Source organism: Calidris pugnax, unplaced genomic scaffold (genome assembly GCF_001431845.1).
Source record: "Calidris pugnax isolate Ruff unplaced genomic scaffold, ASM143184v1 scaffold36, whole genome shotgun sequence".
Lineage (NCBI taxonomy): Eukaryota > Metazoa > Chordata > Aves > Charadriiformes > Scolopacidae > Calidris > Calidris pugnax.
Window position 1 is genome coordinate 3,180,624 of NW_015090825.1, and position 15,587 is coordinate 3,196,210.

At 37.2% G+C, this 15,587-nt stretch overlaps 1 protein-coding gene across 3 annotated transcripts in view; it reads left to right on the forward strand.

The window, feature by feature from the left end:
• KIAA1644 (KIAA1644 ortholog) overlaps nt 1–15,587 on the forward strand; it is a 195,387-nt gene that overhangs the window by 156,501 nt on the left and 23,299 nt on the right. For all 3 annotated transcript variants that reach the window (XM_014940049.1, XM_014940050.1, XM_014940048.1), the window contains 2 exons: nt 776–989; nt 8,619–8,942. In XM_014940049.1, the coding sequence (XP_014795535.1) occupies nt 776–989; nt 8,619–8,942 (538 nt within the window). The remainder of the gene's footprint in view (nt 1–775; nt 990–8,618; nt 8,943–15,587) is intronic.

Sequence of the window (15,587 nt, forward strand, 5' to 3'; positions counted from 1 at the left end):
TGGTTTGGTTGTTGTTGTTTTTTGTTTTGGTGGTGGGTGGTGGTTTTTGTGGGGTTTTTTTTTTTTTTTTTTTTTTTTTTTGGTGGTTGGACTCGATGATCTCTGAGGTCCCTTCCAACCACTATGATTCTGTGATTCTGTGAAAAATGTTCTCAGAGATGTAATAAACAATTTACATGATATTTTAATAAAGGAGAAGTGTAACAACTACCAGGAATAGCTGCATTTCTATTAGCTCAATCAATTTGCAGATTCAAAGTTGTTCAGATCTGTTATACTGTTTTGTGATTACTATTTCTGGCAGAATAATCCTTATCAGAGAATTACCTTTATAGCAGAGAAGATATTTTCTGTCAAGAACAGTGATTGTAAATCAAGTTCCATCAAACTTCTATTGCAGTTTTTACATAGACTTTTTGTTTCCATGAAGTCATCCCAGAAGAATCAAACATGAATATTATTGGGTGTTTATGGATATCCATATATTTAGAACAGCAGTGTGAAAACATTTCCCTAAGTATTTTTGTGCTTCTTGGCATGGAAGGCATTTCTTCTCTTCCCTTAAAAGAAATAATAGTAATCAGAAACTTAATAACAATAAAACTTAAAATACAAGTAGAGGCTAAATATTGTAATCTTTTAGTACTAAATGTTAAGATGTTGAAAGTTCTGAAATATTAATGTTTTTCAGACAACAACCAATGAAAAATTATAGTTCATAACATACAGATAACACAAGTGACTCACAAAGTTAATATTGTTCTTTGTTTTACAGTGTTGTCCGCACATTTTCGGGTCTGCGAGCCATATACGGACTACAAAGGTCGCTACCACTTTGGTTTTCACTGCCCCCGTCTTTCTGACAATAAATCTTACATCTTTTGCTGTCACCATAACAACACAGTATTTAAATACTGCTGCAATGAGACAGAATTTCAGACTGTTATGCAGATGAACTTAACAGGAAACGCAGATGGATATATGCATAAGTAAGTACATGAGTTTTAAAGTACTCTTCACCAAACTGGTTTTGGGTCTAACGTAGACTGAGGTGTGCTTAATGATGGAAGCGATTGGAATAATTGCACCCCCAGAAAAACATTACTAGAAGGGTTTTGCTGCTACAGAACTAAAAGAAATTATGTTTTAGCTTTGCTTGCTTTGCTTTGACACGGGCTATCAACATCCCTAGTAGAGTATGTATGTAAAAGTTGCATATAAATGTAATAAATATAAAGTTACATTTTAAAGTTACAAAAGTCTCTAGCCTGACCCCAGTCTGATCCAAACTATGTTTAAATGTGTATCAGTAAAAATAAACTCCTGAGCTGTCTGTAGGGAAGAGAGGGAGTAAGTTGCCATTTTCCGTATCAACCCAAATGCACTATTTTGAATTTCTGATGTCACTGACCTCAAGGAACAGAATGCATTTTCTTGTGTACCAACATTGTGTGGTATCCTGGCCTGTTACCTGGGATACTTCCAGGTACTGCTGGGCCAATCCTCTAAGATAAATTTCAGTAACGTTTTTTTCTAAAGAACCAATAAGTAGCAAATAGATCTTTGTTACTGATTACTTGTTTACCATGGCAAAATCTTCACTTTTGGTCTGTCTCCTGTTTAATATTTGACATTCTGGCCACACTAATCTGCTGTGATTTCTCTTGTTGAAGAATGCAACTTTCGGCTGACGTAAACCCCCAAGGTCAAATTCTGATCTGTCTGCTTTCCCCTGCCATTTTACTCTGGTACTCAGTCCCTCCAGGGCAAGGAAGAGGCAGATAAATACGACTGGAATTCCAGTCTATTGATTTTTGTTTACAATAGGGATTTTAGTGGGGTTTTTTTTCTGCGGTGCAATAGTCAGTCGGTGTGTTGTCGTTCACTCCTATGGAAGCAGGTGCAAGGCTGAGAGGAGGCTACGGTGCTGGAATACTGATGTCAGCTCTTTTAACTGCCCGCAGCTGTGTCCAGCAGCAGCCAGCTCATGGAGTCAGCAAACTCTCATCTTCCTTAACAACCACTCCTCATACAGCTCTGCCTAGAAAAGTGAACCTTGCATAGGTGTAGAAGTTGCATACTCTAACTTTACAGGTGTTAAAGTCTCAATCACCTACTATAAAGATGTGTGCGTACCGCATAGCGTAAAAGAAAGACAAAAATAGACTCTACCTGTATAAGGTACCTTTAAATCAATATGGATCTTTGCAAGAACGTACCACACAGAACACTGCAGAAACACTTGAAATCTGTCAAACAGACCTACTAAAGGGCATCCATTTTCTCCATCTTTTGTGCAGTGTTGACCATCTAGAGACTGGTAGCACCCTCACCTGGGGCTGCCCAACTCTGCTAATATGTATGCCTCCAGGCAACCTGGTGGAATTCATACCACGGAATGCCCCCGTGCAGTGCATACTTTATATTCATGGTAAAAGTAGGATATGCTCCCCCTTTGATTACTGGGATGACTGTGCTAATCGGATGCCTGCCTAACGAGAGGTCCTCACAGAACTCTCAGTACAGAAGGGCCGTGCATGTAGTTGCAGACAGAGCCAGAAACTGCTTCACACTCAGCATGATAAAAAGAGAGTATCAAGCATGGAGTAGTGTGTCTGTTGCCCCCACGCATTCCCAGGTTTTTGTCTTGCATACAGCAAATTTGAAAACCCTGCAAAACGCTGATGAGCACCCAGGTCTGCCTAACAGACAGCTTCATCACAGAGTTTGGGATGTTACTGGCCAGCTGAAGCTCAACCAAGTCCAAAGCCAATGCTTCAGGCTTTTTCCAATATCTCAGCAGCTACTCCATGTAGTTGTGGCCAGAGCTTACTAAGATAAGGCCCTTCTGTTCTTCCTTTCACCAACCACCTGAAATGGAAAGGCCAATCAGCCACTTTCCAAAGCAGACATGCACAAAAGAACAGGTACGGTCTGATTGCAAAATATACCCTGGGATGTAGAACATTTCTCTGCCTCCTACATTCTCTGTTTGCCTGCCCGCTCACGTCTGTACATGTACATGCACACATATCTACAGAAATAAATAGAGGGCTGTTCAGATTATAGGGCTGTTGTGTGTGAGCAGATTCCTCAATGGGAAAACGTTAATTTGGTATTCTATGAACCACAGTATTTATTTTAATGAAAATATTTATAGCATAATGTATTATATTAATTTTCATTTAGCAGTCTTTGTTTTTTTTTAAGTGAGTCACCTCATTCAGTTGTGATGGAGAAAATGCTACCTCTATAGTCTTTTTGGTAAGATTCATGGTGGAGAACTACCTGCAGACTATATGTCTTCAGTCTAGAATTTAGCTACATTCTGATCTTTTGCAAAGATATGTGAAATCATGCTAAATATGATAAAAAGCTTCTGGAGAGAGATGTAGCTTAGAGCAGTGTGAGAGTGGAACCAGTATTGCCTTTTTGTACCTTCCTGAAACATCACTTCTGATAAATCAGTCAGGGCCAGAAAAATGAAGAGACACTTACTTTCTATGTAAAACTCTGCCAGTGTAGTGAGACAGATGGAGGGAGATTTCCTCACCTAGAGCTCACTGAGATAGGCAGAAAACTTCCTGATAATTTTAATATGCTGTGGAAGGGCAAAAAGAAGTGAAGCCTAGATGCCTACATTAAACACATTGTAAAAAGCATCTTTCTTAATACACTCTGACTTTATTTAACATATACAATAATTTAACTTTATTTGGATTAGAATACATCTAGGGTTCACTTTACAGTAACAAAGGCAACTCTTTGTTTAGATCTTATTTCACACACCACTGAAAAAAATTCTGATGAAACCTATTGTACTGTGGCTGGGGAGAATTATTTAGGACATGGGAATGGCAATGAACTGGAAAAAGAGAAGGATTATAGTTTTCAGGGAAGAGTGATTCAATATTATTATTTGGTTTATTTCAATATTATTATTTGGTTTATTTTTCCCCTTGGCTATTCTTGCGATCATCAAAACAAATTTCTTGGTTTATAATACAGTTGAGGGAAAAAATTAATGAAGTGACTTGTAACTCCTTTGTCATGGCACAGCTGAAAAACTACATTTGTCTTATACAGGCACACAATATAACTGTAGCCAGGTTTATTTACATTTTTCCTATTACTGTAACAAAAGATTTCTAGGTTTTTATAAGTGCAGATTACTGGGCTGTTATATCTTTGTGATCATGCGGATTAATCAGACTATAATATTTTTGAATGTGAACAATTCATTTAGTATTAAATATAGAAATACCAATGATGTGTCACAGACAAGAAAAGTTATGCCATCCAAAGTATTTTTCCGTATAACATTGTATAATAAGTTACTTAAGTATTCTTAAAAATAGGGTTCACATGAATCTAGCATTCATACTCTCTGATTTTCTATTGTTCATGTTTTGATGTATTATCAGCAGTACTACTATCCTAGGGGTCTTTAATCTGATACTGGAATAGTGTAATGGCAGTTTGTAATGCATCCATGTTTTTCCTTATCTGTTATTCCAGTTTTTCAAGGTTGAATGGCTTTTGCACACCACACGACAGCATTGCACTGAAAGCAATGTGAGGATAGAATAGCACTATCTTTCTCCATGTACAGCATGTCCCCTGCAGAGTTGGCATTTGCTTAAGTATCTCCCAGAAAGTAATCTTTACAAGAAAGAAGAAAAAAAAAAAAAAATAAATTCTTCTACCAACTGTAGCAAAAAGGTATAATTTAGCTGGGAAGAGCTCTTAGGTAGTACAGGAACTGATTCTGCAGGAAAACACAGGATTGAGGAAAGGCCTTGAGATAACAGTAAAAACAAAATGGGGAGGAAAAAAAATCACATTTAAAGTGTATGTGCAAAAATGGCACAGATTTCCTCAGTGTTCGAAGTATCAGGGCATTTGCTACGGTGTAAGCTTGCATTTCCTTGGGGCAACACCTTACTACTGTAACAGCTCAGTTTAAGGAGAATAGGGAAAGAAACAGTTTCCATGGCCATCTGCCTACATTGAAACTCTGCAACGTAGAATTCTGGTCACAATTGTTTTGATTTGTTGGGTTTTTAATCCTGAATTCCCAAAATGAATTATTTTCTCTTCATGTGCTGCACATAAAAAACAACAAACTCTTCTAAAAAAAAAATATAGCCTGGTCCTGACCTGCTTGTGATCTGTCTCAAAAAGTTAAGGAATTAGATGTAAGCAATCACATGGGTAAGAATAATAATAAAAGAACCTGTCCTTTCATTTATGTGTAGGGATGATAGAGGAAATCCTAAACAGGATTCTGTAGATGGAGTAGAAGGAGATGGATAGTAAAGTAGTAGTTCTCAGCCCAATTCAAGGCTCCCTGAAGTCAGAGCAAACCTGCCATTTACATAAGTGGTCTCTGTATCAAGGCTATACCATATATACATCGTATTTCTTTAAAAGACAAAGTATCTTAAAATAATGAGCTCCTAAGCTTTTTTTTATAGGTCCATGAGTTACCCCATTTCACAGAGGAGCTAAAAGGAAAATGTCTTGTAGCTTTTACTCCGGATTTAGCTCCTGTATTTGTGTGGCAGCAGCAGCAGAGGACTAGCAACATAGCTTTAGAAGTTATTTTAGTGTTATATTGCTAAACCTTGCGTTGAACCTAAACAGAAACCTCCAAAATGACTGACTGGGATGAGCGGCAGCACTAGCAGGGCAGGGCAAGCTTTCCAGCTGGGGAAGGGAAAACAACTTGCTATACTGGATTGTCCCTGTGAAAGAACTAACTCCTAAAATTTGAATCTCAGTAAATGTGGAATCTGTTCACACTTCATTAAATGAAACTTCCACACAAAAGTACAGGAAAATCAGATTGCAAGATGAAATTTTTACAATCAAATCATTCAGTTCAATGAAATGAGAGCAAGTCCTAAGAGTTGTTTGATTCCCAGTTCTTTTCTGTGTCTCTGATCTTACTGTTATACAGTGTAAGAAAGATTGTTTATTTTCTCATTATGGCATCTTCTTAATTTGTAGAGACATTTTAATTTTTACTATAATTAGTAGCCATCAGCAAAATTAACATCTTCTACCATCTTAATAGTTTGAGAAACAGAAAACATCAAAGTATGGAATTTCCCTATGCGTACAAAACATACTACTTATTACTTTGGCTTGGGATTTTTCAGAAGGACCTTTTGATAATGCTGTTGTCCCACTGTCTGTTAATTAAAATAAAGCAGTCTTTCATTTTTGTACTTGTGAGAAACAGATGTTATTTAGAAGGAGCAGATGGATAACTCACATATGGCATGATTAATAAATTGTTGCTTTAAACTGGAGCACTCAAAATAGCTCTAATTTTTGCTAACCAAAATTTTGATGAGTAAAACTAAATACCTAAAATACAAACAAATTCTTTTGAGTTAACCCTAAGAAATGTTCCTGCCTCTCACACTGTTGCCAAAACAAAAATAACATGTTTTCTAATATTTTTATTCTTACTATGGATCAAATGCAGCTCACCTATTCATAAAATGGATACTATTTGCATTAGTGATGAAGAAGAATTGGATTTTTTATAGTGGATTTCTTCCTGACTTCTCCAGCTTTCACTTCTCTTTGATTTATACTAGCAGAAGATAGAAGAGTTTACCCCAATAGGTATAAATCCACTGAAAGTCAAGAATAGCACTGCTGGGAAGCCTGGATTAACCAGATCCTGTTATACTTTCAAGTGCCTGGATTGTAAAGATTTTAATGCATTATAATATATAATACCCACTGTTGTGTGACGTTAGACATGCATGTCTAAGTCTTTAGTAGAGGCAGAGACTCTGGAGTTAAGGGTTTTCAGAAGCACTGTGTTTTGTCTACTCCCAATTTGCCTGGAAATTTCCTGAAAAATTTTTTAAAATCCAAGGCTTACATCATTCTAAACTTATACAGGAATGAGACTCGTTAATAGCTCTGACCTTCCTCCTGTTACTTATGGTTATTTGCTATGGAACCTCATTTAATCTAAGTGTGTTATATCTGTGTAGTGGAAAAATCATTCCCCGGAGAGGAGAATCAGTCTCCTTGAGTGCTGGCTGGCAGCAACACAGAAATTAAAATTCTGATTTCTTGTTTCAAATCCTGATTTTTCTAAAGTATAAAAGGAAAGAGTCATACAAAAGTTCAAATGGAAGTGAAAGTTCAAAGCAGAGAGTTGAAACATTTTAGATCCAAGAAGGTTTGGGACATGCTTTTAAACTGTCAAAATACCTTTTATGGCTTATGTCATTAGTACGTCTTCTCAGCCTTTTTTCTTCTCATAGCACTTCCATTTTGATCAATGTTGGGATAAAGCATATTCCCCCAAAGTTTCTGTGAATATCTGTGAAACAGAGCATGGTTTGAGTGTGTGTTCAATTTTATGCACGTAAGTTCAGGTTCATGTAGATGGGACTTGCTTCTTACTTCAGTGGCGTTTTTCTCCACGACTGTCTTCCTAATGTCATTTTTTTTACTAGTATCCCTTCTGCCTGCTCTTATTTTTGAAGTCTCTGGTACTCATACTGTCACATTAGCTCTTAGGTCTAGATCAGCTGCCTTCGCTGTATTCCTACCAATTTCATTCTTGCCCCGTTCTTTCCTTCTCTGTTCTGACCTCATCCTCCCCACTCACACAGATTGCAATCCAAACTGTATTTGCACCTGACAGTGATTTTTACTTTTAATAATACTGCATCTTCAGCAGAGCTTTAGCACTTCTTCCCCTTCTTGATTTCCAAATTCTTGACCCGTTATACCTTTTCCTCCTTTTTCCCCTCCCCTTTCTTTTAATATCTTTAGTCACCTGTCAGAGCTTTACAGCTCCGTGCACCATGTCAGCAGATGATAATTTTCGTGGCCTTTACCTATATATACACATTATAACTACACTAACATATACGTATAAATGTAGTACATATTTTCCTTCCTGTGGAGTGTATTGTATAATATGATCTTGTCCATGTTCTTCCTTCCTAAATTTATTCCCAGAAAACTAAGGGATCTTTAGCAGTTGCTTTTGAAAGCCTATACTTATACTAGTATCTTCTGTATCTGGTAATAATTAATTCAGAGCAAATCTAAGCACATTAAACACCTTTTAAGGTAAGTAGTTTATAATGCATGTCAACAGTGAATGTTTTCAATACTATAGATACCCCTCGGTCTCAATTATTATAGCATATTTCCGTATGGTTAACCCTCTCTCATAAATGCCCTGTCACTTTCAGTGACTCTCTGGGGGTGAAAATCTGCAGAATAAGACATAATACCCATCAACCCTGTACATATTACTGGTCTCACTTAAAGCATTGAAGCTAATTGTACACCCAATTAATGTGCTGATAAAAATACACAGGTAAGAGGGAGAAATAAAAATGTTCGTAAGATGGGTGGCCTTAATTTTTAAACACCTCTCATGACATGCGTATAGCAGTATTTAGATTGAAAGAAATAAATATTTTTTAATGACACATGCTTTAGAACAAAATTTTTGTTTCATCCATCTATATATTATATTTATATATTTAAAGAAACAAACAACCTGTGACTTGTTATTGATATATGAGAGAACTTTTTTGTTTTCTTTTTTTTTTTTTCTTTCACAGCAACTACAGTGCACTGTTAGGAGTGTGGATCTATGGCTTTTTTGTGGTGATCTTGCTGGTACTGGACCTTTTATATTACTCTTCAATGAACTATGATATTTGCAAATTTTACCTGGCACGGTGGGGAATCCAGGGGAAGTGGATGACACCGGGACAGAGCCGATGGATGAACCCTGCTCAGGACCCAAGCCAAGTACAGACGCAGCCTCAGCCAGAGACGCAGCCTCAAACTCAGCCACAGCCTCAAACATCACAGACAGTACATACTTTAAAAGGAGATGCTTTAAGCCCGCCCCTGATGTCTTTTCAGAGTACATCTGCCTGGTAAGTAAGTTAAGCCATATTGTGATATATTTTTTGACTCTGTTGTTCTCACCTGTATTTGAAAGTGCCTGCAAATTCAGGCTGAATAGCACGATTTCTAGAACATAATTCTTTATATTATTAACTGTCTTACTCTGGAATCTCTTAAGTAATTTTTTAATACTGTTCTCAGAAAAATAGATGCTGCCATTTTTCAGTGCTAAATAGTTGTACTACTCTGTGGTATAAATAAACTTCAAATCTTTGTTCCACATCAACCATTACAAAATTAAGTTTAGTCTCATGCCAAAGACTAATTGCTATGTATATCTATGTATCTGTTGGTCTGGTTTTAAAAGATCATATAAATAGCAGCACTGAAACAGCCTCAATGCGAGATGTCACAAATCCACACTATTTGAGGCATGAGACACAGAAACAACATAAAAAACAGGTTAGGTTTTTTATATGCGGAGCCAAAAAAACATAGCTTGATCTCATTTGACAGTGTGACACAAGTAGGCTACTGTAAATTTAAATGCTACAAAAACAAAACACCACACTCCCCCCACCCCACCCCCCAAAAGAAAAGAAAAATCCAAACCAAAACCAGACCAAATGGGAAACAGATACTTCAGGAAGAGGCAGAACATGCAATATAAATAGAAGAAACTAAACACTGACAGGCATGGGACAAAATGACATTGAATTATTTTGGACTGTTTTTACCAAAGAAAACAGAAACAAAGGAAGAGAACTGAAAAAATTGATGCTCTAAACAAGGTGTCAAGAAAGGAGGGGACTTTTTTTCTGGGCAAGGGAGCATGAAGACTTGGACGGGTACAGAGTCACCAGTGTATTTTAGAAATGTTCCAGAGGGCTGAGTGCTGAGTTCTGGCAAAATAAAGTGATCTAAGAATGAGTAGGGTGAAAAAGATAACAACAGTTCCTGACCCTGTAGAGCATGTAAAGCCAGAACGTTGATCTTGGTCTGAAATCTTTGAGTAGCACTGTGTTGCAGATGAAATGATGATAGCAGTAGTCCTTTTATTTCATAAGTTGTCCTTTAAGTGTAAATCTAGAGCAAATAGGGTTGAAATCTAGAGCAAATAGGTTCTTGTAATAGAAAAGATGTGACTGTTGGAGCCAAGGACAAGGCTCAGTGAAAGAGGAGGTCGTTTGGCACGGTAGCTGGTACTGGTTGTATCCAGTGCAGGTCAGACTTAAGGGGCATTCTAGCAGGCCTTGTACAATTAGAAGAGCAAGAACTACTTAAGATGGAGACTTGCTTGTGCTTAGTTGTAAGCACTCTTCACTTCTTCACTTCCTCTCACTTTTCCTTCTTCTAATTCCTTCAGCTTTTTTGCACGCTGAGTTCCAAGTCTTCAGTCAGAATTGCTATACAGGTTAAGACCAATGTTTGTAGCATTATAATTGTATTGTAGCTTCATATATATGTGCGTACATGTATGTGTATATATAAAAATGTAATGACTACATGAATATATATCTATATAACATAAAAATATTAGCCTGGTTATACCACTTGATAATTCTGCCACACCATTACAAATTTAAGGAAACTATTCAATATATCTTGAAGGATTCTTGGTCACTTTCCGTTACTGACTTTCGTTGTTCTGTTTCTTTGCTTTTTTTGAAGCATTAAGAGGGAAATGTATGTTAGGATCAGGTGAGCATATCCCATATGCTCCTTTTCCTGTGTTCGCAGGAGATGAGCATTGATAAGTCACTCCAGTAACCCTCAACCCTTCCCCAGATAACTGTTTGTCTGTGCTTCTCTTAGTTCTCATAAAATCATTTCTTTTTTCCCTAATCCTGTCATTGCTCAGTGCAAAAATAACTAGATGTTTCCGTAGCAAAACCATAGTTGTCCCTTGTATTTTAGCATGTAAAATGCTACAAGAGATGCCATATTTACAAACTTATAACCTGCAACTTTTGAAATTCGCAACCCCTAAACTAAGTGCATGGATGACTTGGTCTGAATTGGCTACATAAAATTACCAAGAAAAAGGTAGTAGGCTCTGCTGGTCACGGGTGAGGTGTTTAACATATGAAAGAGGTTTTTGAGTATCCAGCTCTCTCAGAAAATGAGAAACTTGGGTACCACAACAATTGTTAAGACAGGAAAAGGAGATCTCCTAGCTGTTTATTTCTCCATTAGATAATCTGCAGGTTATATACCTGAAAATATGGTAATTTTGCCACATAGAAATTAATCTTAGTTTCAGAGTCTGGCTCTGCTGCAGTTTATATTTGATGGATGACCTCAGTACCATCTTCTCAAAATGCAATTGAACTATCAGTGAAGAAGTGCAATGAAGCTACTGGATTTGTCATTTCCATCACTGGTTTTAAAATTGCCTAATCTATGATGACACCCTTTAGATGTTTTGGTAACGGCATTTTTCTAGTCTATAAAACCAACTTTTTAGTTTGTATTGGCTTTTTCAATGTGTCCTAAACTTATCCCAGCTTTTCCCTCCATAGAGAAAATAAGCATTTTTCTTTAGCACCTCACAAACACACTTGTTGGTGGTATCATAACATAAGAACAGTTCCTCTTTACAGACAAGCTTTTTGAAAATACAAAATAGATTTTTTAATCCTGTGAAATACGCATATATTCCAGGCATAAAAAATTAAATGCTGTTAAAAATGTTTCCCAAAAGAGTTTGCAGGTTTTCATGATGACAGGTGTTGAAGTTGTTAGCTTCCTGTACTACATTTATCCTAATACAGTTAAAAACCATGCCCATTCTAGAAGACACTACATGATGATAATTATTAAGTGATTCTTGCACATCAAGAATCTCAGCAGCACTGAAGACTTTAGTTATCCTTATTGCAGAAAACTGACAGCAGGATCAACCAATAGTTTGTTAAGCAATTTGGGATCTTCCTGGATAAAAAAAAAAAAGATATGCAAGTGCTTTTTATTTTATCATTTCTGTTCTTGTTCTAGTTTAAATGCTGTGAATTGGCAATGAAACTGATGACTGAAATGGATATGTCAGAGAGAAAAATCAAGCAAGTCATAGCATATAGTGGGTAGAACCATCCCCAAAATGTTTAAACATTTTGTCAGAGCAGTTCACTTTATTATTTGCTTGAGACAAAGAGGACCATGTATAGCCATAATATTATTATAACTAAAGAAGTCTGGAATCCATTATACATGCTGCTGGCTGCTCTGCAGAGGGCTTGCAGTGTTGTGCAAGGACAGGCAGGAAAATCATTAATCTCTGAAACATCGAGCCCAATTTAGGCTAATGTTGCTTCATGATGTAGTGTATGGATTTTGCGGCCCAACTAATGTTGATTTCTTCTTTAGTATGGAAACCATCTGAGGGCTGTCCAAAGGCCTGTGTGGTCTGAAGGTCCTGGTGGATGTACCTCCCGCAACCCAAACACCGTCACAGACCGCAAGTGAATGAACTTGAAACAGTTGTGGCTTGCCTCAGGGTGGTTCCTCCAGGTCATGGCCGAGGTGCATGAGCTGGACCCTTCCGTGCTCACTGACCCATGTAAAAATCTGCAGTCTGGTTAGCCTGAGCAAGTTTTTAATGGCTGGAAAACAAACAGCAACAAGGAGCAGGCAAATCTTAACTACTGCTCAACAAAGTACAAGCCTGGGAGGTGATAAAATGAAATATTGTAAGTTGAGGAATCAAAATCCTGACTACCGAAAAAAGCTTGTTCTCACAATTACGGGAATATTGTTAATTAATAATGCCTAAAAAAGGTCAGACTAGTAAGGACGATCACATAAAAGGAAGTCTGGGCCAGGGCAGCCTGGCAGAGTTTCTCCAGATTCTTTGTAGCTGTATTCTAGATGTGAGAGGGCAATACATGAACATGATCTCTCTGCCTTGCTGTGGTGATGTTATACTCCTCCCCACCTCCATCGAGGATGCAAATCACAGGGACAGCTATCTTCAAGTCTAACTTTTGCTTCTCTGTTCCCCGCCTCTCTGCACAGCGGCACACAAAGGCGGTGTCTGCTCTGTGTGTGATCATATATGTTATGCTACATGACTCACGCTTTCGGAAACCTGCTGGTTGTCCAGAATTGGGAAAAGCATCAGCCCAGCAGGGTAAGCCTGTGCTTATTTCCTTTATGCAGTTGGAATGGATTAGACGAAGGCAAGTCTATTTTACTTCCCCTTATTAGATGTTGCAGTCTGCTTTTGCTGTGAATTCCTCTGGGTCACATTGTCTTTCAGACAACAAATAGAATAGTTTTTAGCCTGCTGCTATTCACCTGCTACTTGACACCTCTTCAAATGACTACCAAAGCACTTATAAACAAAGAGAGAAAAAAGCCTATAAAAATATTGGTTTAGAAGTTTAGAAGCCAGCAGGTAACTGAGCACGTCCACAGCAACTGTGCAAAAAAACACAGGCAATAAATACTTCGCTGGTGGCTAAAAAGGCTACGTGAAATATCAAATTGATACCAAGTTTTAAACAGGATAGAGACCATCACTGGAGCAAAATATCCACATTCAGTAGGTCCTCTGCTTCAGTAATTTCTAAGAGCTGCACATGCAGTCTTGCCTTTGTCACCTAGACTGGGACATTGGCACTGAAGCGGGTCAGCTGTGCAGCGTGAACGTGGCCAGACATTTACAGTAACAAAGTGAACAAAATCTGCCTGCTTCCATTCTAAGTGTCTTGAAAATAAGAAAGATTCTAAATTTATATATGCAAAGTGCTACATTAAACAGAAATAACGATAATACTATTTTAAAGAGGCAAAATTTTGCATCACAGGGCAAAGCATGGTTTTCATTTCCAGCCCCTACTTAGATTTTTAAATTATACTCAACTAACTATGGAAAACCAGAGCACCAATAGTTTTTTAAAAAAGATGGAAAGCAATTAAATTGAATACTTGTATGTTGCTTTAATAAAAGAGCTCTCTGGGAATTAACATCATCTGGAGAATCTGTCTTGTAACAGACAGTAGGTGTGTTGGGCAACATTATGTGTGCACCTCCATTCCTTTCAAAATATATTGAGTTAGAATAACAGATATTGTTGAATATGTTTTCCTCTAAACATTCTGATCTATTTGCTAGGAACTGAATAACTGTAAAAATAGAAATTGCTTTTAAAAAAAACCACAGCTAAGGAAATCACTTTCTGGTCTTACAAGAGCCAGATGCTGCAACTCGTTTGGCATTGCGTACTCCTTCTCCTGCCTGGCCTCCTATAATCATACAAATAAATGGGAAGATTTAGGTTTGATTTTTAAATAATATAAGTAATATTATAATAATAATATATATAATAATATAAATAATTCAAGATACATAAGTTACTGAGTACTTCCTTGCTTTCTTCCTTCCTTGTATTTATAAAGTCACTATTAGCATGTGAAGCTAAACCAATATCGAAGGTTTCTGTCCCCCTCAGTCTGAATATAGGCAATCTTCTTGCATATTAATAGACACTCCCTCTTTTGTTGATACATATGTAATACATATTGTTCATTTCATGCCTTATTCTTCTTTTCCTTTTGCCCTGTAAATTATAGACCCCATATTGCAACATTTATTTCTCTACATTCTTGTTAGCTGCAGATTCCTTGGATATAGGCTGATTGATATTCCCTATTTTGGCTGTTTCTCAGCCTTCCCATCAAATTGGGACTGTCACATTCATCAGAAAGGCTTTCTTTTAAATATACTGTACAGTTAAAGTGATTTAACTTAAATGTGGTAACGAATTGTCAGAAAATAGCAATTAGAACAGAAGTGAGTAGTTAAAAGGTTGTCTGAAGACTACTGCTAAATGAACTCTGCACACAGAGAAATGAAAGCCAGTAAAAATACTTGAAACCAGTTCTAAACATCTTCCATATTTAAATTTTCTTATATATTTTGAGTAGAATTTTTTTGAAGTGAGATCATTACCTCATCTATGTTACAACAAATTTGGAATAACACTACTGAAGTAGCAGATAGCAGCGTAAAATTGTGCGAAGTCAGAAGACTCCAGTTAAGCCCACAATTGCACTGCATAATGTCACAAACACTGTAGCATCACACACAGGAATGAGTGTCACATCCCAAGTTTTATCAACCAATTCCATCTTCTTTGTCACAGTAGAAACCACTTAATTTTAAAAGACTCTGTAATTATTTTAGTAGCTAGAAAACTCCTACCCCTTACATCCTCTTAGGTGCCCAGTGCTTGATAGTAATTGTAATAGGACATTTTACACATTTTATGTATGCACTGAAAAATAAAATAGCGAGGTTTCTCTAAAGCTCCTCACTTAGATTCTCAAGTGTCACAGAGAAAGTGCAACAGCTGAGTTTCATACCCACATACACTCAGGCAGTCTGGCCCTTTCTCTCAATAGCACCTCAAAGGGGTCCAGGCTGGCTGATTTCACTCTCACATTTGCAGTTAAAAAGTTGTCAGACGCTCACAATTACTCCTGATTTAGATCTGTTAATACAAATGTCACTGCAAATCAGCCTGGTTGTCTCTGACATGCTTTTAAGAGTAGCTGAATCTAGACTAGCAAAGGCAATGGTATGAAGTAGCTCCCGTACCTTGTATTGAATTATGCAGTCTTGGCTGTATTAAAGCTTTAACTCGCAGGGACCAAAACTCTTATTACGTTGA